Here is a 24,237-nt window from a genome sequence, read left to right on the forward strand (position 1 = left end):
TTTTCCACTTTCTTTATTGACCAAATATTGGAAAGAATTACAGGTTTGTTATGCATAGTATTGTTTTTTTTATGGTTATTTTGGTCATAACCAGATTTACATAGCTCCAGAGAATCAAAAGAAAAATACTCTCAGTTATCCTTTTGGCAAATTTGCATGCCGAAAGATGCCTTTGGATTATGAATGCCCCTACCAGTTTTCAATGATGCACAGTAATTATGAACCACTTTTCAACGATGCAATGGGAAGATAATCAAGATTATTATAGACCAGTAATTATGAACCAAATTCACCCTCAAAATATAGAATTTATATTAAAACAGAAGTAAGATTTTGTTTATCATTAACTAAAAGAAAACCAATCCCAAAACGTGGGGCAAGAATCAGAGGTTCACTGCTTAAAGAACTTATGCAGATAGCAGTACCAAAGACACAAAAGTATCTGAGAATATGCCTGACATCACAAAAACATAATCCAATAAATATGCCACAGATTAAAAATAGAATCAGTCCATAATTTGTTCCGTTTTCCTCCTCATCTAGTCTTCTCATATTAGCTACCCTGAGTCTCTGATCCCAAGTAACAAAAATAACGCTCTCCCCCAGATCTAGCATTAATTTATCAAAAAATATTTTGATAAATAACAAAATCGCTTTTATAATATCAAATGTGTATGTCTTTAGTCTTTACCATGCCATTCTAAAAAGAAAGATAAAAAATTTCAATTTAGCAGCCAATCAATCTGAAAGAAAATGTACCAGATCATTATATAATTGGCTAAAATTAAATATGGTCTGCTGTAATTGAACCAAAAAGATGACACTGGCCGAAGAACTAAAATCTTTTCAAAGAAGAAGTATTAAAGAGATTAAAAAATGCTTTCTACACAGCAAAAATCAATTACCGTGTATTTGTATATATTTACATGTGTTGTTTTATACGTTTTCAATATATTTTATATTTCAAATATGTATTCTACACGGGAAACTTATTTGTGACTAATATTTTGTGTATATGTTAGAATGTTCACAACATACCACATAATGCAATTCCTAACCTTTGTCCATATTACCTGAGTAATGAGCTTTTACTTGCTCTTTGTTTTAAATACATTATATGATATAATTTGGATGACCATTCATGCGGTCAACGTAAAAGATAGTTATTTTGCTGACGTAACATTACATAATTGAATGTACGTGTAAAACTGTTTTACACTGACAGGTCATTAAAATTACATTCTAATAATAAATATATAAAAGAATATCATGTGCAGTTTTAAAACCAGCATTTTTGGAGCAAGGCAACACCTTCCAGATTATAGGAAAAACTGCAAACAAGATATTGCAAGACAGTTATGAAGCCCATAGTCAAAGGAGAGATGGGATTTCAAACATGAGAAACTACTGGTCAAGACAATTGAGGAACAATCAACAATGCATAGAACAAAGTCCTGTTCAGAAAGATGTATAACTAGGAACCTGAAGGATTTATAGCAAAAGACATGATGGGAAAGATAATTATAGGAATATTCTAAGAAGGTAGTAGGTGCCATAGGCATATGTTCTAGAATAGGTGATGTGTCCTAGTAGTAGAATGTTTTAGGGTCTTTTAGGTTCCTATAGAATGTAATCTTTTATGTTGAATAAAATGGAAAAGAAAAATATTTAGCTTTAGTGTAGTTTTTAGGAGTAGCTTTAGCATATCAATTTCCTTATGAAGACAATTGCAGAACTAATCCAACATTTGAAACAGCATGTTGTTATATGACAACAAAAGTTAATCACGAGCTACATGAAATCAAAAGAGAGGGGAGGGGAGAAAGGAACGAAAGATAAAGAGGGACTCACAAAATAGCGGCTCTTATATTCAATGAAGAGAAAATGGCAATGGAATCTCCAGCAGCCTAAACATCAACAATGAAATTAAAACAAGTAGAATAATGACAGAAACCCAAGAAGTAACCATAGCTAAAAGCAATTAAAACTTACCAATGGAACTTGGTTGAAGTGAGCCATGATAAGGGTTGTGCAAGCAGCTGTAAATCAAATGCATTGGAGTCATGGTTTTTTAGATTGAATTTTGAACTAAGATTTATCTTGGAAACTAATAAGAATAAAGACTATACTTGCTCTTACCCATAATACCAAGGTATTAGGATTTATCTTATGGATGGAATAGTTTAAGTAATGGAGTGAGTAAGATGGTTTGGCATTTCATCAAGGGAAGGTGTTTGTTTCAGTGTTTTATGAAGAAGGAACATTATGCATGAGCAGTGATTGGAGCTACAGACTACCGGTGTGACAAAAATGGTAGAGCTGCAGCTTGGATGGGAACCTTGAGATGTGTTCCCCTCTCAAAAGTGGTTCTAAGGAAATTACCTTCAATGCTGATTGGAAAACTTCTCCTCCAAAATTATTAATCTCTGCACAAGAATGTACTTGAAAACAGCTCAGTTATGACAAAAGTTCTCTCAAAGTCACTTTTAAGGCACATTCACATGACCGTAATGATCATTTGTTTACATGTAACTTAAAAGAATTTTTATACAGTAAATGCCAACTAAATTTTGAAAAACAAAAAGTAACTATAGTACTTGGGAGGTTTATATATTTGAGATTACATCAGTCTGAGCAAGTTATGTGCAAAAGGCATCTACTTTATGGACAATAAAAAGGATCTTTTGATGTACAAATTCTAGCAACTATACTCACCAGTACAGAGGCTTTGCTTTTCAAAGACACTCGAAGGAGGTTAGTAACAGTTAGAACAATCGAAAACCTATAGTTGCAGTCACCATAGAATGACCAACTACCAGTAGTCCATACAAGAACATGAACCATGCTCAAAATGGTGAAACCGCTTCCTGTCCCTGATAGTTATCTTGCGATTGTAAATCTTTGATATTAATTTCATGGAGGAATGACAATCTTTACAAATTCGCAAGTTTTTCACAATCTGAAGTGGGGTCTTTGGTGTTGTACTGATTAAGCCAAAGGCAACTGCAATCTTCTCACTGTGGTAATGCAGCACACTTTCTTTATGTGTCTCATCCATCTTAAGCAAGACTTGTGTGGTATCTGGCCTATAACCTTCAAAATTTAATTTGTTCGAAATTTCCTCCAACATTGAGTGTATTTCTTTGGCACTAGGATGGGAATCATCTTCAACAAGAAACTCATGAATAACACCATCAATCTCGATCCAACTGCATCCAGGGTCTTTCCTTATGTCTAAGTCTTTCATCATCAACCTCACCTCTGCAACTGCATCCCAATCACCAGATGAGGCATATATGTTCGACATAGCCACATATGCCCCACTATCGTGTGGAGCCAGTTGCATTAAAACCTCTGCTGCACGCCTTCCAATTTCAACATTCTTATGTACCTTACAAGCACCAAGCAATGCCTTCCATATGACATCATCTGATTTTATTGGCATGTTCAATATAAGTTCTTTGGCTTCTTCTAGATATCCAACACGTCCCAAGAGATCAACCATGCATCCATAGTGCTCTATCCGAGGCACAAACCCCACATTAACCATATGATTGAAATATGATCTACCCTTGTCTACTAACCCTGCATGGCTACAAGCACTCAAGATGGCTATGTATGTTACATCACTAGGGGATATGCCACTTCTTTCCATCCTCGCAAAAAAATCAAACACGTCCTTGGCTTTACCATGCATGGCTAGACCACCGAGTATAGCATTCCATGTTATCACATTACTCTTAGGCAGACTCTCAAAGACCTGAATGGCCTTCCCAATGCTCCCACACTTTGCATACATATCAACTAATGCAGAGCCAAGAGCATCATCAATCTTAATCTTGTTCCTCTCTGCATACAAATGCACCCATTTCCCCAGTTCAATGGCCCCGAGCCGTGAAATTGCAGGCAACACGCTGACCAAAGTCACCCGGTTCGGGAGCAAATCCTCCATCTGCATCCTATGAAACAATTCTATGGCCTCCGAAAAATACCCATTTTGTGCATAGCCGGAAATCATTGCATTCCAAGAAACCACACTCCTTTTATGCATCCTGTCAAACAACTCCCTAGCAGCCGTAAGGTTCCCAACTCTCACATACCCATCAACCATCACATTGCACAGAACCACAATACCTTCCTCCCTCCTCTTATCCCTCATCACTTTGTTCATATAATCAACACCATCAACACTCCTGCGAAACAAAACATGGGAATCCTCCATATTCCCGCACATCACATACATCCTTAGCAGATTGCTAACCACAAACTCATCACCAGAAAATCCAAACTTCACAACCAAACCATGAACCTGCTTCCCTACCTCCAACCTGGTCAACACTGAACAAGCCTTCAACACAGAAGGGAAGGTGAACCTGTTGGGTTCCACCATCCCATCAGACACCATATTGCAGAAAAACAGCAAGGCATGCAGTGGCCTATCATGGGTTTCAGCAAGTGCTCTTATCAACGTGTTCCAGGCAAAGCAATCTGGTTCAGGCATTTCATCGAACAACGAGAGGGCATAGTCAATATCACGAAAATCAGAGGTTGCAGACTGCCTGAGAAGCTCTGTTGCCACAACAGGTTCATGGTTTTGTGCTGTTTTGATGAGAAAGGCATGCACTTGCTTCAATTCTTGCATGCTTTGGCATGTCCTGATTTGTGTGAGGAGCAACTGTGAATGATGAGGTGTGCTGGTTTTGGGGTGCAACAGCGGTATGTTCATGTTTATGGATGACATTAACGTTGGAACTTAAAGAGGATTATGGTTTTGGTTTTTGGTTTGGATATACCCCTTCCCTTAATCGTGGCTCCACTGTTGGTTGTGTCAAGAGCAAGGTTCTGAAAACCGGACCGGTCATCAAACCATTTTAGTCACTGGTTTATTGGTTCATTGGTCTAACCGGTCTAACCGAGGTTCAACCGGAAAAACTATTCCATAATAAAATAATAAATAAATTATAAATAAACATCCTAAATATCTTTCAAATTTAAAACCCTACGTAAAATATCACCAACTAAATGTAATTAATCATCAAAATATGCAATAACTTGCTGCAAATTTGTTGACAATTAACATAATTATACTTCCATTAAAAATAGCTGAATTGAATTACAATACACAAGTTAAAGATAGAGAATATTGTCTTAATGTAGCTAAGTCAAAAAGTAAAACAAAAAATGATAGTGTTGCACAATAAACACACAACAGAGCCCGAAACAAACACACAACACAACAGAGGCTGAAACAAAAACACAACAAAGCCTGAAACAAAAAGAATCCAACACGGAGGAGGGGTAGCAAGTCGGCGGAGATCAAGAACAGGGACAGTGCAACCAAACAATGAAAACAGAATTTTGTTTATATAACAAAACAATCAAAACATGAATCATACAATCACTAATTGCAAATTTTTTCTTCATAAGAACAGAACAATGAAAACATGAAGCATATAATAAATCAAAAGATCACCAATTGTAAATCTTTTAATAAGAACAGAAGTTAGAACAATGAAAAATGAAGAAAGATTAGTAGTTTTCAACCCAATTTTAACAAAGCTCATCCCAATGATTAAAAACAAAAAAAAGCAATGAAGGAACAGTGAATCAATAACACAGGCAGTGCAAATTCAAGAAACTTTAATAAAATTTAACTACAGAAACAGACAGTAAAGCAGTAATAGAGTTATCAATTAAAAATTTATCATCAAATACATTCAGTGAGCAAAACCAATCAACCAAGTACTGACTGGGCATTCAGAAAAAAAATCAAAAGAACATTTAAATCACAGCAAAAACACAACAACAATAGGAACATTTAAAACAAAGCAACCCCAAAAAAAATCTAAAAATCACCATTGCTGAAAACAATGATTTGATCCGTGTATGCTCAGAATTAAAAGCTAAGCTTACAGGAAAGCGAAGAATACCAAAACCAAAGAACCTTCAATCACAGCTTAAATCAAGAACAGAAAATCACAAAAAAAAGTAACAAAAGAACAACAGAACAACAACACAAGAACAATTAGCAAATTAACAAATTCACAATAACAGTTAAAATTTACCAGAAGAACACTAATGCAAGTGGAATCATCATGCTAATATGTTTTCTGCAAAGATGCTATTTGTGCAGCTAAAATTTCCTAATTATTAATATCTAATTATTCTAATTTGACATGCAATCAACTTACTGAGTTTCTAAAAGCTAGAAATTATAAAACCAACCAGAAGAATGGTTAAAGCATTTCATCAAACATGCTGAGTGCGGTAAAATTAAAACAAAATAAGAGAATTCAAAGCTTAATATCAATGTGATAGAGAAGAGAACATAACTATTGTAAGTTTAATTCAGTCTATGAAATAATTCAAACCAATACCAAATCAAATAGTTACTTATTGTAACAGAAATCAGAAGTTGCAGAGTTTGAAGCAGAGTATTGGTGTTGTGTGAGTGTATTGTCTGGTGGCGGGTTTAGGGAACTCACGGCGGCGACAAAAGAGAGCAGTTCGACGGCTAGGTGGAGCGCGCGGGTTGGTCGCAGTGTTTGAAGCAGAGCAACGTGGCTTCCAGACGAACACGAATGCGAACTCGAACGGTGAACGGCGAGTGAACGCGAACAGTGAACGCCGAGCGAACGTGAACGGCAAAGAACGCAAACGAAGACGACAGCTGAACGAAGACGCGAACTTGAACGGCAAACAAACGGCGACGGAAGCGCGGCTAAGCAGACAAAGACGATGGACGCCGAGCTCGAGGAAGCAGCCGCGATCGGTGACAGCGAACAGGGGTTGAAGACTTGGATCACGAGGGAAGCTAGATAGACGGACGGATGGCGAACTTTAAGTGCGACGGACGCGGCAATATGCCACTCCTTGCGGCGGTGGTGTAGGCTTACAGTGCTAGGGTTTTTTGGCTGGGGTTGTGTGATTTCTTTCTGAATGAAAGAAAGGGGGAAAGGGAGAAAGAAACGAAGGAGCTTCCCATTTTGTGTAAACCGGGCGGATTCTGGTTCGATTCAACCGACGGGTTCTTGTCCGGTTCAACGGTTTTTCACCGATTTTCTACACTAGTTTTATATATCTGACCGAATTGCTAATATTGTCGGTTCGCAATTAAACCGGTCCGATCAGCCGGTCCAATCCAGTTTTCAGAACATCTTATCAAGAGTTTCTACGACAAAATTGTATTATGTTCTTAATAAAAAATAAAAGGTGAAAATGGAAAATATGCTATTTTTAGTAAAATTTTAAAAATAGAAAATATTAAAATGAAATCAGAAAATTATAACGTAAATCAAATACATTCTTAGCATGGGTTTGGTTTTATGTTTTCGTTTTGTGTTTTTATTTTAGAATTTTGTAAATAAAAAAGAAAAATAATAAAAGCAATATAATTCAATTTTTTATTTTATCTTTTATTTTATTTTATTTTTTTACAAAATTCTAAAAATAAAAAATAAAATAAAACTTAACGTATGATTAGCATTTTTCTAACTAAATAAAGTCATTTTGGTTTTGGAATTTTAGAACAAAAATAACCTGATCTAGTCTAGACGGTAGTTTTTGAAAATTAGACAAATCACTAATTTTATGAAAATTGGATAAGTTGAAGTGGATTCCACCATTTTCACTTAAGGCAGGAGCTTTTTAGGAGGTCAGGAGGTTTAATGAGGCTGTTCTGGCGGACATCTCGACGCTCAGTGCAGACAACAGAGGCAGAGATTGGAGTTGAAGCAGAGAGAGTCAAGACGGTTGCTGCATTGCCGGAGGAGTTAGCTAAGCTGGGCTTCTTCACGTTGATCTACAGTTTTCAGGCATGAAGAATAAGAATATTTCTCTATTCGCCTTCTCTCGAGTATACTGACAAGAGAAAATCTCAAGTTTGTGCTAAAGTTGTTTCTCCAAAATCCTTCAAGAAAAGCAGTTAATTCTGTTCTGCCAGCTGTCGAAATGGCCTTGCCGGTGGTGGTAGATGCAGAGTACCTCAAGGAGGTTGACAAGGCCCGCCGCGATCTACGTGCACTCATCACCATCAGGAACTACGCTCCTCTCATGCTTCGCTTGGCGTAAGCTCTCTCTTTCACTCTACCGCTCAAGGAGGACAATATTCTCAAATTGATGATCTGGAGTTGGTATCACTGCAATCTTAATTGAAGCAAATGCCGCACAAGATTCTCGAACATCGATCAACCTACGGCGGAGTCCAATCTGCATTCGAAGTCCCTGTGACCCAGTCATGTCATCCTCTCCGACGCTTCACTCCTTCTCTAGCTCTAGTCCAGTGAACAAGACCTCAAACTGATGGATATGCATGAAGCCACTTGGAGCTCTCAAACTGATGATTTGGAATTGGAATCTCTGGAATTTGAGTTAAGGCTAATGGCACACAAGATTCTCAGACTCTACGGCGAAGTTGCGCCGAACTGGAACGGGATTTAGACGTCTGTAGGCAGTAGGCGACAGTAGCGGGGTTCGGGCTTCATTGCCAAGCTTAGAAAGAACGGCGCACAACGGAACTGATGGGATTGATTTCCAGGTCGTGTGGGTCTTGGGTGGTCATCCGCTTGTTGTGCTTTGGGCTCTTTATGGGCCTGGCACCATCCAAAAAAAAATGATAGCTCGACTCAGTGACATAATCAGTAGGGCTAGCAAAGCGGACCGGCCCGCCCCGTCCCGCCCCCATCCCGTTCCGTCTAGGCCCGCACCATAAACGGGGCGAGCCGCCCCTGTCCCGCCAACTAAAGTGAGTTCAAAATGTTTTCCCGTCCCACTTTATGGTGGATTGGCGCGTCGGTGGACTAGCCCGCTTGACTTTTTTTTTTTGAAAAATAAAATTCATTAAAATTAATAAAAAATAATAATTAAAAAATTTAATACAAATAAAAAATAGTTAAATTATAATATAATTTTTTATTTTTTTATTTTTAACTTCAAACAAATTGTTTAAAATAATATTTGTCAATAGAATCATCTTTATTTTAAAAAATAAGTCACAAAATTTAAGCATATATACAAAATTGTATTACAAAATAAATAAAGTCAATAACTAAAAGAAGAATAAAAAATAAAAAAAGTGTATAAAAATTATATAATTATTAATTTTGTAGTAGTAATCACTCTTTTATTTAATAAAAAATAAAAAAATAAAAATCTTGGGCCAGACAGGCCGGCCCGCCCCGCTCCGCCAAAACCCACAAATTTAACGATGTGTGTTTGATGAATTTTTTTTAATTTGGCAGGTTTCAAAATCTAGATTGACCCGCTTTTTTTTTTAGTTTGTTCGACCTGTTTTATCATCCGTGACCAAATTTTTTTGTTAGACTGACTGATTTGATAACACTAATTTTAATATTGAATTCCATGTGAATATTAAAATACACTTGTCACAAATAAGAATATGAAAGAGGAAGCACTACAATTTAGGATCAACATAAGAAATAATATAGGTTATGTTACGTGTACACCAAAATCAACCTCTAGTATAAATATATATTAAAATATAAATACACATTGAAAATAAATTAAACCACACATGTATTTATACACAAATATATTGATAATTAATTTTAGTGACTAATTTTGATGTACAAATAGCATTTTTAATAAAATAATACTCTAAAAATATTCTCAAGGAATTTAATATTGGACATAGACATCCTTAAAAATTTAATTAGGTCTCAGTTCCTAAACTGATTCTGCCATAAGACCATTTTCAATAGAAAATCCATCCCAATTTTTATTTATGACCCACCTGTCATAAAAAATAACTTCACATCAGTTTTGCGTCATAAACAATAAACAGGAACTTAAAGCATCTCTCTCTTCTCCATTAGGAGGAACTAACTTTAATCCCTATTGTAGTCTTACTTAATTAATTAAGATAATTAAAATTAATATAATTATTTTTTATAATAATATTATTTAAATTTATAAATTTAAAAATAATCCACTGTTAAAAAATATTAATATTCAGAAAAATATATATATAACAATAATACACAATAACAGCTAATTTTTAACGACTAATTTGGTAACAACTAGTTTTGTAATGGCTAATTTTTTAATGTGGTTAACATTTTAAAATTTATAAATAAAAATAAATAATTCAACAAAAATTTATTTTATAATATGTAAAAATTAAATTTATTATTTTATATAAATAAATTTAATTAATTATAATTTAATATAATAATATAAATAATTATTCAATATTGATTAAATATAATTATTTATATTAATAAATTATTAGTCACATGTGTTTAACTATGGTTGGCTCTTTTTTTTCTTTTTTTTTTGAAGAAGCTTAGTTTCTTTGAATAGGGCTTTATTTGCCTCAAAAACTGTGAAGAAACTCAACTTCATTTTCTTCCCACGCTCGATTTCCACTTTTTGTAAGAGAAATAATGATTGGAGCTTTCACTTTATCACATTGGACATTCTCTAAAACAAATATATCCCTTCATTACTTTGACCTGTTAACAATTAATGGAGAAATTTTATGTGGTCGTTGACTAAGTGATGTAGTTATAACGATAACACGTGTCACTTAAGAGACAAATGATCATTTTACAATACAGTAAAAATGACGTTCTTTTTACGTAGCTCAAAATAACATATTTTTTAAGACATAATTGTCCCAAAAAGACCTCCCAAATTATTGAAATGGTGCGATTTCTCCTATTTGAGTATTACAAAAATAAATTATCATCTTCAATTTCCAAGCTTTTGTGTTTGAGAGAGCTACTTGTAAACATTACTAATAACGAATTGTAAATATTGCTAATAACGAGTGGGATAGCATGTTTAATTCCTAGCTATCAAAAAGTATGAGATGTTTTGGTGATAATTTGAGGGTTGACAATACTGCTAGTGTTAATAGAGGTGAAATAAAAAAAAAAAGAAAATATCCTAATTGCAAGTGCAAAACCTACTATAATCTTTAAGTCTTTCATTTTGAAAAATCTCAATAGTCTATTTTTTTTTGCTGTCTTTACTTCAAGGTAAGGTAATGATTTTTTTTTATGTAATTAGGTTGTGACAATGGTATTAAATTGATATTAGTGTATATATGTTGTTGCATTTGCAGATATAGTTACCATAATGTGATTTCTTTGTTTGGTTTGATGAAATTTTTGGTATGGAAGATAGTGTAGTTGAAAAGAGTGTTTTTTTTTTTCTTTACATATATGGATGAAGAGGTTAACACGGTTGTTCCTGATATGCATGTTAATAAAGAATTTGGTGCTGTTTTAAGTAAGGGAATGAAAGACGGAATGAATGAAACACTTGGACAAACTACCAGAAAAGAAAACCCACAATAAAGTTATCAAGATAGATGAATTTTTAGGAAATTTAGTGGTTTATTTATCAGTGCATTTATAATAGTTGTTGTAGTCATTCGCACCTAGCTTCGACTGGATTATCCACGAAGTTAAAGAATAATTCCTTCTCTAAACGGTTGTACTCCTCTTGATATCCAAAAAACACATACACACACACACAAATTTCAATAATAGAAAATACACAATTTTGTGAAGCTAAACCCTAGGAGTGTATATGGGTCAAGCCACACCGGGTTTGGCTTAACCTAGATTTGACCCGAAATATAGACTGGGTCTAATTTTTAGACCCTAACCCGATTTTAGACCCGATGAAACATACGCACGTTCGGGCCGGGTGAAAACTACTGGGTAAAAACTGGGTGAAAACCGAGTTTTTAGCATGTAAAAATTACCTAATCTCCAACCATTATTTCACAATTCACATAGTAAAATTCACTTAAAAAAATATAACAAGAACCAATCCTTCTCTAAAATTAAAGCATAACCATAATCAATACTAATATTGTCTAATAACACCAAATATTTAAATCAATACAAATAACACTATTATGCATTAGTCTAAAATCTTATGCATTTAAAACATAAAACATTAACTTATAATCTTATCATAACTAATAACACAAAATATTAAGATTTACAATATTTAAATTCCACATAAGAATAGCCATCATCCATCACTAATAACACAAAATATTAATTGTGTATGATGACCGGGCCACTGGGCCGAATTCGGGTGACCCGAGCTATGACCCGAACCCGACCCGAAATAATGACCGGGTCTATTTTTGAGACTCTTACCCGACCTTAGACCCGATGAAATCACACTAAATTAGTCCTTAAAGTGTTTGGGGCCAGATCGGGTCTTTAGGCCGGGCCGTGTACACCCCTACTAAACCCAAAATATTTATATAAACAAAATGAAAAGCACGAGAATTCTCAGTCAGATTTATTGTCGAATTTTTTCGTTAGTATTTCTATCAGATTTTTCATAAGAATTTCCATGGGAGAAACACCAATAATGAAATGTGAGATTTTTTGTTGGATTCTAAAATCTTCCGTAAAATCAAATGAAAATTTTCGCAAGAATAGCATTCGTCTTTGGCGTGAGTATTAGAGTAGGTATTACCATCGGAATTGGTAGAAGAAAACTGAAGACCAACACTTTTTTTGGTATGACTATTAGTGCTGGATTGGATCTGATGGTAATATAAACGTAGTATTTTATTAATAAATGAAATTTAAGTTACTATTTGAATTTTCCGATTGAAAATCCAACGTAATTTTAGGACTAAATAAATGAGCACAACTGTCTTCTTTCCCATTTTAGAATATTCTCTTCAACCTTAAACACTCCAAAAACACTCCCATTTTAGAACCTTCTTCCTCAATTATCCCTGGTGTCGCCTCCCCCATCCCTACTTAGTGTTGCAATCTACAAGCACTCCGGTGTGACCGTCATTACCGTGTTGTTTGGAGCAAATTTTTTTTCATCTACCACCACAAAAGGGTTCTCTTAGTGCTTGCTATGTTCTTCTTCCCCTCCTTTCCAAAAATAAACCCATCCTTTATGTTCTGCATTGCTGCTATTGCAGCTCCTCTGCCATTTGCACCTCCGTGAGCCTCTCTTCTACCTCTTCAACTCGAATTAAGGTAGGTTAGTTAGGGTTTCTTTTTTTCAAGATTTATTTTTTTTCTAAAATATTAGTTATTTTTATAAATTTTTATTATTTTCTATAATTTTAATTTTTTGTTCAATGTTTTTGGCCATCTTTCCTATCTCGTCAAGTTAATAATTTTTTTTACATTTTTATTTTTTATTTGTAATTTGAGTGTATTTTATTTAAGTTAGTTTAAGTTTTTTTTATTGGTTCTATCAAAAAAATTTTATTAGTTATGAAAAAGTTATAACAATAGTCATTGTGATTATTTAGTTTATGTTAATTTGATTTAACTAGGGTTTAAGAGTTGTTAGGTCTGTATGGGATAATTAATTAATTAGTTAGTTGGCTAGGGTGAATATGTTAATTAGGTCAAATATGTTAAGTTTGGTTATTTTTCTTAATGAAATTAATTGTAATGAAATTAATTAGTTAGTTTGTAGAACGGAAGTTGGAGAAGGTCTAGTGGCACCTACTTCTCGATTCTTTGTTTGCTAGAAATTTCATAGTAAAAAAGGGTTGCACAATAAAATAATTAGGACTCATTAATTGTTGAGAACTATTCAGATAAAGACACTTAAAATGTCTTTTTTTAAAGATTTTTTCAGTAATTAAAATTTAATACATGTAATCAATTAAATCATGTTATTTTTGTTAAAATTAGACTAGACAAATTGATTTAATCGAAAAAATGGTGAATCAAATCTTGAACTGGTCTAAATTAATATTATTTTTTTATAAAAAATGGCTACAATACTCTTATAATAGAGAATTATTAAAATACTCTTATTATATATATATATATATATATATATATATATATATATTAATTTTAAAAATTTTAAATTCTAATCCTACGATAGAAAAATAAAGGACTAAAATTTAGGATTCTCAAAATTAATATATATAATAGAAGTATTTTAGTCATTTTCTATAATAGAGTATTATAGTCATTTTTTATAAAAAAATAATATTAATTTAGACCAATTCAAGATTTGATTTACCTTTTTTCGGTCAAATCAATTTGTCTAAACTAATTTTGACAAAAATTAACACGATTTAATCGATTATATGTGTTAAATTTTAATTATTAATAACCTAATTTGTTTGGATTAACTTTTTGTGAAAAATGCAAATGTTGTTCGGTGGAGATATCTAATTTAAGGGGATACTCTACTGAATTATTATGGAATAAATTTAAAGTTCTAATGTCATTATTGTGTTGTTGAACTTTACCCTGTTTAGATTAGAAAAATTGATAACATTATTTGGTGAAGGTCTCTTATTTAAGAGAAAATTCTATTGAAATTTTGTTAAAACAATTTCCTTTTTATTTTGCACAAGACCAATATAAGACAGAATTGCAGATTTGGACCCTGGCATCCCAGCAGAGTGTCGAGGAAGGCAACGAGTCAAATAGTGTTGTTGTGGTGGATCAGAATGCGATATGGCATAACATTGTTTGGAAGTCATACAAGAATACATTTACAGAGTCTGATCCTACTTTGCCTGTACTCTTTAATCCAGTCTTTTAGCTTCATCCTCCTCGGCTTCAAGTGCTCCTCTAGCATCTCTAGAGACCATGTCGAGTTGTGTTCGCATGTATGCGATCTCACCCAGAGCCTGAACGAGTGAGGATGACAGATCAACAAGGATGAGGACCATATTCGTGAGTTGCTTGCTCACCTTGATCAACCCGAGTTAGTCTGGCGTGAGAAAGAAGAGACAATGGAGGCGGCCCATTCGAAGATTCTAAAGGACGAAAGGAGATTCGCAAGAAGAGGTAGGAGATAGCCGCCTACTACGAGATTATGCGAGCCAGACCAAGCTCAGAGGTGGAGTCGTTATCAGCAGTAGTGTCGCTACCACAGCGCAGCAGCATGATGATCAGGATTGGCAGGAAGACGACGTCGATGACTATGTTGACCCATAGGATGTTTATTTTGAATAACTAACATTGTTAGTTTTATCTGTATGCTTTAGAATAGTTGACATTGTTATATGTGTGGTTTACAATAATTTAGATCTTATATTTGTGTTATTCGTATTATTAGTTACTGTTTTGATAAAAAATACAATCGATTTTTAGATTCATTTAAATTGGATCTACAATTATGTTCAGGTCACAGGAACATTAAATTATAATGAAGTGAAGAAGGATGAAAACCCTTCACCGAATAGGACAGGTACCATAACTACCAGCCAATAGAGGCTCAGGTAGTCATTGAAATCAGTTCAAAATGTGTTCCGAAGCCAAGGTTCAAATCAATTCCTCCTTCGAGCCTAACCCAGTGTCGGCGCCGCCTAAAATTTTTCTAGCTCTGTCAGAGCTGCTGTCAATTGTCTGCGAGTCTTTTCCACACGTTAGAGTAGTATCTAATTCTGAAATTTTCTTGGGAGTGGGAGTTTCGGTCTCTATCTTTGTCTTAGTGAGGAAGCTTCGTCTGCCTTCCTTGTCGAATCTTCTCTGCTCGTCGCCGCCGTATGGTTGCAGCGCCAGTGTGCGAGTCAAAGTAGGGAGCACTTGACAGATTGGGCAGCTGAGGCCGAGAAGAAAGAAGAAGCTTGAAAGAAGATAAAGCTGTGAAAGGAACAATCATGACCGATACAAAATAAGAGTCACCGGAATGCGTTTGAGAAGGTGGAGCGCTTTGTATCTTCAATAGGGGTAGGTGAAGGAAGTTACGAGAGGAAAAGATTGGGTGAAAGGAGAACTGTTTGAATCTAAAATTAGGCTGGGTTATTTTTCTGTCGAGTCGGATTTGTCTGGCCTGCCCAAGATAAAAAAAATTGTGCATGCATGGACATAGCAAGTTTACTATTACGCATAATATATTATTGGAAGTCACTCGGATAAAGATGTCAAAAATATCTTTTTTTAAATATTTTTAATAATTAAAATTTAATCGATTAAATTGCATTATTTTTATTAAAATTACACTGAATAAATTAGTTTAACTAAAAAACTAATAAATAACATATTAAACTGGTCTAACTTAATATTTTTTAATAAAAAATGATTATAATATTTCTATTATAAAAAATAGTTAAAATATCCCTATTATATATATATTTTAAAAACACTAAATTCTAACCTTATGACAGCAGAGAAAAAAAATGCTAGAATTTATGACTCACAAAATTAATATATATAATAGGAGTATTTTAGTTATTTTCTATAATAGGGATATTGTAATCATTTTCTATAAAAAATAATATTAATTTAGACAAGTTCAAAATTTGATTCACTATTTTTTTGTCAAATTAGTTTGTTTGGCTTAATTTTAACAAAAATAACACAGATTAATCGATTATATGTGTTAAATTTTAATTATTAAAAAATATCTTTAAAAAAATGACGTTTTGAACGTCTTTATGTGAGTGGTTTCTTATATTTTTTATTAATCAACTTGAATTAGTCTGGTGATTAACTCACTCGTTTACTCAAGTAAGTGATAGATTTTTTTGGTGACTGAAATAAATTAAATAAAGAAAAAAACAAACAAAATGAGGAACTGCTTAAATAGAGGGATAGTCCCGTTTAAGACTACTCTTAAACTCCTCCCAAGGTGAAAGAAACTCCACATGCAAAAGTTGTAACTTCATCGCCATCTTTGCCATAGTATCTACCACCGTATTTACATCTCTCATAATCAAACGAAAGTCAACATGCCAATTCCAATGCATGATATCTCTTATTTTGAGCACCAATAGATTAATAAATCCAAAACCATCTTGAGTAACAAGATTAAATGGAGTTAATACTCAAATTGGCCCCTGAAATTTGACTCTCGACTCAATTTAGCCCTTTTGGTTTCAATTGACTCAAATTGTACCGTGAAATTTTGACCCGCGCCTCAAATTGGCCCTTCTTATGTTTTCCGTCACCGGAGAGCTGACCTGGCAATTTTAAATGACACCTGGCAGTATCAAAACAACGCCGTTTTACTATTGGCGCCGAAATGTTTAGAACGACGTCGTTGACATGAAAAAAGGGGTTAAATGAAATCCAAACAGTAACCACTTTTGAAGTGAAACCCCATTGACCCTTTCTCTTCCTTCTCTTCCCGTCGTATACGTTCCCTTCCCTTCAGAGAAGCACCATGGATGTCTCAGTAATGGAGGTTTGAAAATTTTCCTACTTGGTTCGCTTTCCATTGTGAAGATTAAATAACTGGGAGTCATCTTTTGAAAAACAGGTTAGTAACAAAAACGCTACTCTCAACTTTCATGCTCTGTTTTTTCTCAAAATGTTGGTTGTGGGTTGTTTTCAATTTTTTCAGTCCACTTCATCAGTGTAACTTTGGGAGAATATGGTTGATTATGGTTGTTGATGATAATAGAGTTTTTGTTTGTTAGGGTTTAATTTTTTTGCATGTGTGTGACTGTGATCAACTGAATCGTTCAGTTCTTTGTCCGTTTGAGCAGTCTTTGATTCTTCATATTCTATTTTAAAATAACAAATTTACTCCTTCATATCCCACTACTAATGAACACACCTGACAAGTTTGCTTTCGTGTGTTTCCTTGTTTCTTCTTGTACTATTGTTTACAAGAGTACTGATATAGTGTTAAGAGAGTACTGCATTATGTAATGATCATAACAAGAATATAATTTTGATTAAAAAATCATATTTTTATACATGTACTTTAAAGGTGTGATTACTAGTTGGAATCTTTGAGGGAATGAATGACTTCATAATTAAAGTGGAGTCTATTTTATTTATCAAGAACCCTTCCTTTAAAATAACAATTTTACTCCTTCATATCCCATTACTAATGAACACACCTGACAAGTTTGCTTTCATGTGTTTTCTTGTTCCTTCTTGAACTATTATTTATAAGAGTACTGATATAGTGGAAAGGGAGTACTGCATTATGTAATGATCATAACAAGAATATAATTTTGATAAAAAAAATTCTGTTTTAATACATGAACTTTGAAGGTGTGATTACTAGTTGGAATCTTTGAGGGAATGAATGACTTCATGATTAAAGTGTAGTCTATTTTATTTATCAAGAACCCTTCTCTTAAGCTGTTAAATGGGAAATGAAATGGATTTTTTTTACTTCTGGTGTCTGAATTACTCTGCCATTAATTATCCTTGTAAAAAGCATAATCCTTCATGTTTAGGTATTTCAGACACTTGTGACTGTTAGTTATGTAATTGATTGTGTGAAGATTTTAATTTTTTTGTTCTATTTTGGTAATCAGTTGTGAAAAATATTTGCCCTTTTATTTTCTTGTCATTTTTTTAGATAGGACAATGAGTTTCTCTTATTTGCTTTTCTACTTAAAGATTGAAAATAATGTTCATTGGTTTTAACAATAATTAAAACACAAATGAAAATAATATGTTTTGTTGAAAATTTCTCTGTTTATTATTATTATTATTATTATTATTATTATTATTATTATTATTATTATTATTATTATTATTATGGTTAAATATCTCTGGTCTCTTAGTCCCTATTCATTTTGGCCATTCATTTTTTTGTGAGAATTTTGATTTTAGTACTTTGTACATAGTTTTGTTTTGACTAGGATGAGTAATTCTTTTGGTATCTGTTGTTTGACCGATTCTTTCAGTGAACCTTGTAAAATAGCTCTATATTATTCTTGTTGTGTTGTTATTATTTTAATTTTACCTTGAATTTTGTGGATTGAAATGTTCTTATTATTGTTGTGTGGGTTTGTATGATTGTTGTATTCAATGTTCTTATTTTAATTTTGCCATTTCATTTGATTTCTTTTTTTATTCCTTGGATTGTTTTTTAACTCTAAATTAAAGTGAAAGTGCAGAGCTTTAGTTTTTTCCAAATTATGGATGAATTTTATGGTGTGCCTGGTTTTGTAACTGCTCCATTACAATGGAGATGAGATAGTTTCAATGATGAGCCTATGATGTGTAATGGGAATTCTTAATGCGTGTGATTACTTGGCCAAGTTTGGGGTTTAATGCATTTTGAACAGCAAAGTTGTAATTGTATCTAAATATTATTGATTTTACTTGTTTTATTCTTTCATGTTTAATGATTAAGTATTGTACGAGACAAATTGAAATTAAACCAAATATCTGTCTTTAATAAAATATTCATATTTTATAATGGTAGCCAAAACACTTTTAATTGATTAAGTTGTTTAATATATTAGAACTAAGCCCCAACTGAATTGTCTGTAATATTTTTTTATTATTTTCAATTTATTGAATTTAGTGTTGTTTTTAACCATTGTGTCTCCTGAATCTTATTTATAGATGGATGAAGGTATAACGATTGTGTATCATCATGGAGGCAGTTTTGTTACCAAACCAAATGGCAGTTTGGTTTATGACAATGATCATACTGATGAGTTGACTGGGCTGGATGAGGACGTATTAGATATATTTTCACTAAGAGACTACTACAAGATCTTAGGTTATGATAACATGGTTGAGTGTTGGTGGCTTGTTCCTGGTAGACCTATGAAGAGTGGACTGCGAGCACTAAGTCATGACAAAGAGTTAATAGAGATGTGTTTCTATGCAAAGAACAATGGGGGAACAGTGCACATATACTATGAGCATGGAGTTTCCCAACCCCTGGTAGAGGAAGAAGCACCTGAATTGATGGAGCTAACACCCAATGGCACTGGTGCAGAAAACGTTGTCAAGGAGACCACACCTAACCCAAAGAATGATACACCAACCATTCCATCCCATATCAAATCATCCATCAACAGCACAAGTGAAGGCCCTTCCAAAGAGGCATCCAAGTCCCTACCAGCATCTGCTTCCATCCCCCTGGTGAAGGAGAAACCCCAACCAAAACCGCACCTAAACCCACACCTAAGCCCAAGCCAGCACATATGGAGAAAACTAAGCCTACACCTAAGCCCAAACCTACACCTAAGGAGACACCTAAGCCCATACCCAAACCAACACCCAAATCAGCATCCAAGCCCAATCCAACACCCAAATCAGCCCGCAAATCTAAAGCCACTTCACCCAAATCAATTCATACTGCAACTAGATCCTCTGCTAGACTAAAAGGAAGAGTAGTGGGACAAAAACAAGATACTGGCAGCAAGAAAACCTATATAAGCCTCGATGACAACAATGATAGTGACAGTGATTCACATGACTCGTACGAATCTGCAGAAGACAGCCTATACAAGCCTGGACCACAAGACAGTTCTACTGAATCAGATATTGAAGGTGGTCTTTCGGCAGCTAGGTTGAGGGAATTTAAGTTGAAGCATGCTCCAGGTGCTGCCTGGAAGAAGGGCAAGGAGAAAATAGTAGAAGAAGATGACGGTTTGGTTGTGGAGAATTCCGATGAAGAAGTAGATTGGGCACAAGTGCTGGGCAACAGAGAAAACAACCAAGAATTTTATGATGCATATGATCCAATTCACGATGATTCTGATGGAAACGATTCTTGGAAGTCTGAAGAATTGAAAACCCCCCAAACTCAGATGAGGAGTGGAGTGATGACGATGATGCTGATGATGTGCACCCAATCTTCTCCGAGGGTGGCCGATTTGGTGAACTAAAGCTACAAGTTGGAATGAAGTTCAGTAACAAGAATGAGTTTATGGATGCTGTGAGAGAATTCACCATTCAAGAGGGTAGGGAGATTAAATTTAGAAGGAATGAGAGCTACAGAGTCAGAGCTATTTGCAAGTGGACAACTGGAGAAGATGAGGATATGGTTAGATGTCCATGGGTTGCTTACGCATCCAGGGATTCTGAGGAGACATGCTGGCAATTAAAAACATTTAAAAATGAACACATATGTCCTAGGATGAGCAAAAACAGGGCAGCCAACAGGAGATGGCTTGCTGGCAAGTTGGTAAAGAAATTGAGGAGGTATCCGAGCTTAAAGCATAGTGAAGCTAAAGCATATTTCAGGAGAAGGTGTGACCTGGATCTAAACAAATCATCACTAACCAGAGCTTTAATGGATGCAAGAAATATTGTTTACGGTGATGCAGCTGCCCAGTACGGTTTGGTTAGAGATTATGCAGAAACTCTACTGAAGAGTAATCCTGGTTCAACAGTAAAGATTGGTACATATCTTCAAGGGGATGATCCTATATTTGAAAAAATGTATGTATGCCTGGATGGATGTAAGAAGGGTTTTAAGGCTGGCTGCCGCCCACTAATCGGACTCGACGGAGCCTTCCTGAAGACTCGGTTTGGTGGACAAATACTCTCAGCAGTGGCTCAGGACGCCAACTACCATATATATCCAATTGCGTGGGCAATCGTTGATGTTGAGAATAAAGAGAATTGGAGGTGGTTTTTGGACCTGCTGCTTGATGACTTGGGTGACTACATGGCTAACAAATGGGCTTTTATGTCAGACATGCAAAAGGTAAATGAGTTAATGTATTTGTATAATCAATTCATATATGTTGTCACGATTGTGATTAAAAAAATTTATTTATATAATCAATTAAAATTGCTGTGAGGACCGTGATAAAAAAAAGATTTATTTGTCAAATCAATTTACCCTTGCTGTGAGGACTATGATTAGTAAATATATTTGTATAATCAATTCCTACTTGCTGCGAGGACTGTGATTAGTAAATTTATTTGTATAATCAGTTCATACTTGCTGTGAGGACTGTGATTAGTAAATGTATTTTTATAATCAGTTCGTACTTGCTGTGAGGACTGTGATTAGTAAATGTATTCGTTGCGAGGGTCTGTTTGATGTCACTTAATATATTTGGGGGGTCTGTTTGAGGCACGATAATGGAAATTTCATGTGTTACTTTTTCAGGGTTTGGCTTCAGCAGTAAAGGAGCTCATGCCCAATGTACACCATCGATTCTGTGTCTGGCATCTCTGGAAGAATTTTAATAAACAGTGGAAAGAGCAGGAGTACAGAGGACTATTATGGGACTGTGCTAGGGAAACAACTCGCCATGGTTTTGATCAGAAGATGGATAGGTTAAAGAGACTCAACGAGGGAGCTTGGGCATATTTGGATAAGTGGCCTAGAGAAGCATGGACTAGGGCATATTTCCGTCACGATCAAAAAATTGATAATATATGTAACAATGCCTGCGAGGTTTTTAACTCGAGGATCAAAGAATACAGAGCTAAGCCAATAATCACCTTGTTAGAGGAGGTTCGGATGTTTGCGATGCGGTCCATTGCAAAAAACAAGGTTAAGTTATCCCACCATGTTGGTAAGCTCCCACCAATCCAACATAGTAGATTGCAGAAAATCCGAAAAGAATCTCAAAAATGGACACCGATTTGGAGTGGAGATGAAGAGTATCAAAGATTTGAGATCCACGGTTGGCCTACCAACATGGCTGTTGACTTGGGAAAGTGCATATGCACCTGTAGATTTTGGCAAATAACAGGTACTGAGGTCTACAATAATTTCTTATTTCTATATGTTTGTATCATTTTATTAAACATAGTTTAGATTAGATAGTGACTGCTTTATATTCATTTAAGTGTTGTTATTTGTTTTACTATTTTATTTGTCTCTGGTGATTGATCTCTATTTAAATAGATTGTTGGATAATGTTTAACCACATCTGTCTTCGTAGGCATGCCATGTGTCCATGCATGTGCAGCCATCTCCAAGATAAATCGAAATTCTGAGGATTTTTGTCATCATTGGCTGACCATGGAAGCCTATAGAGAGACTTACAAGCACTCTCTCAATCCAATACCAGGACAAGATCTTTGGGAGAGAAGTGAACAAAATAGGCCTCATGCACCTAAAATGAAGCGAAAGCCAGGGCCGATAATCCAAAAAAGACGGAAGGATGCTGATGAAGAGCCATCTAGTGTTAAGAAATCAAAAACTGAAACCAAGTTGAAGAGGAAATACAAAGAATTCACATGTACTTACTGTGGTACGAGAGGGCATACAAAGAGAAGTTGCTCTCATAGGAAAGCTGATGACCTTGCTAGTGCCCTTGTTAGTGCAGCAGCGGCTGTAGTTGCAAAAGAAAAAGGTTCTAAGGCTGGAGAGACTAGAGATCCAGCAAATGCTGCTACTAGTAACACTCAACCTGCTGAGATTAATGAAAATGCTCCATTAGCACCAGGGGAAGGTGTTGATGATGCAAATGCTTCAGAGATTGATCTCACCCAACCCACTTACTCACAGCCAGAAAATCAGGAACAGGTAGTGATTGGTTTCTAATATTTGATTAACTGTTAACTGGTTTGTATTGGTTTATAATACATGAGTAAATGTTGGGTAGATCCAATTGATTGATGCTATTTTAATAATATATTGACTGGTTTTTATTGGGCTGTATTGGTCACTAATTCTGTTAACAATTTCAACAGGTCCCTCCATCAGACCCACCTCCACCTCCACAACAGGTCACAAGGCCTGACAAGCTGCAATCGAAAAGGAAAAAAATTTTCAATGTGGACCCAATGCAAGGAGCAACTTCTGGGACAGCTGCACGCTTGGCAGAGTTTATGACATTCGTCCCCACCCCGGGCTTCAAACCACCAACAACAAAATAGAAAACGATTTGCAATGTTGACTAGAAGTTGAATAGAACATATTTTGTAAAGAGCATTTGATCAAGCTATGCTCATTTGATATTTTGTTACTATGTTATGTAGAGTAATCTGTTTTGGTTTAGGATATTTAAAACTATGTTATTTAGGGTATTTGAAGTATGATACAGATACTGCTATTGCTAATGCTGTGATATTGACAATGATTAATGACTTTGAATTACTTAATGAATTACTTATTTCTGAATCCTCTGTCAAGTGCAAGAACCACAAAAGGTTTTATTAGATTTTCTTTTGTAACTAATGGAAGTGCATACTACATATATCATTATCAGAGCCAGCTCTTGATTTGTCTTCATATACAGACTCAAAACAGTTTTCCCAATTTGAACAAACTATGCTCTTCTGATACTTATTTGGTCATAAGTTATACCTCATCTTTTGTATAATCTCACTTTTAAAGAATTTTTACAAGATATATCATTACCAAGAGAACATAAAATTTTATTTCTATTTTGTCATTAAATACATAACAATGCTTCATTCACATAACTGACATCATAGTTACATATATTTCATCCTACCTAATCCATAAGTTACAATCACAATTCCAAAAATAATAACAAACAGACAACATAATATTCCACATTTTTAATATTCTAATTTCAGCTTCAACTGCACTAATTTTCCATCCCAGAGATATTTTCCAATGGTCTTCACTAACTGAACTTTCATTTCTCCCAACTAT

At 34.6% G+C, this 24,237-nt stretch overlaps 2 protein-coding genes across 8 annotated transcripts; one reads left to right on the forward strand and one right to left on the reverse strand.

Annotated features, from left to right (window-relative positions):
• Nucleotides 1-291: 291 nt before the first annotated feature.
• On the reverse strand, nt 292-6,960 carry LOC112747597 (pentatricopeptide repeat-containing protein At5g48910). 7 transcript variants are annotated; one of them, XM_072218663.1, is made up of 5 exons: nt 2,716-6,912; nt 2,383-2,426; nt 1,993-2,039; nt 1,852-1,907; nt 292-608 (listed from the first exon to the last, which is right to left on the reverse strand). In XM_072218663.1, the coding sequence occupies exon 1, from the start codon at nt 4,739-4,741 to the stop codon at nt 2,813-2,815; it is 1,929 nt and encodes a 642-aa protein (XP_072074764.1). In that variant the 5' UTR covers nt 4,742-6,912; the 3' UTR covers nt 292-608; nt 1,852-1,907; nt 1,993-2,039; nt 2,383-2,426; nt 2,716-2,812. The 7 variants fall into 7 exon arrangements, with proteins under 7 accessions (XP_072074764.1, XP_072074773.1, XP_025651515.1 ...); XM_072218672.1 differs by lacking the exon at nt 292-608 and adding an exon at nt 1,070-1,331 and having other exon boundaries at nt 2,140-4,842; nt 6,486-6,959; XM_025795730.3 differs by lacking the exon at nt 292-608 and adding an exon at nt 1,070-1,331.
• A 13,587-nt stretch (nt 6,961-20,547) lies between these two features.
• LOC112726770 (uncharacterized) lies at nt 20,548-23,492 on the forward strand. The gene is made up of 4 exons (XM_025776292.1): nt 20,548-21,357; nt 21,769-22,360; nt 22,553-23,139; nt 23,307-23,492. Exons 1-4 carry the CDS (start codon nt 20,548-20,550, stop codon nt 23,490-23,492), a joined length of 2,175 nt encoding a protein of 724 aa, XP_025632077.1.
• The last annotated feature ends 745 nt before the right edge of the window (nt 23,493-24,237 follow it).

This window comes from Arachis hypogaea, chromosome 2, assembly GCF_003086295.3.
Source record: "Arachis hypogaea cultivar Tifrunner chromosome 2, arahy.Tifrunner.gnm2.J5K5, whole genome shotgun sequence".
Lineage (NCBI taxonomy): Eukaryota > Viridiplantae > Streptophyta > Magnoliopsida > Fabales > Fabaceae > Arachis > Arachis hypogaea.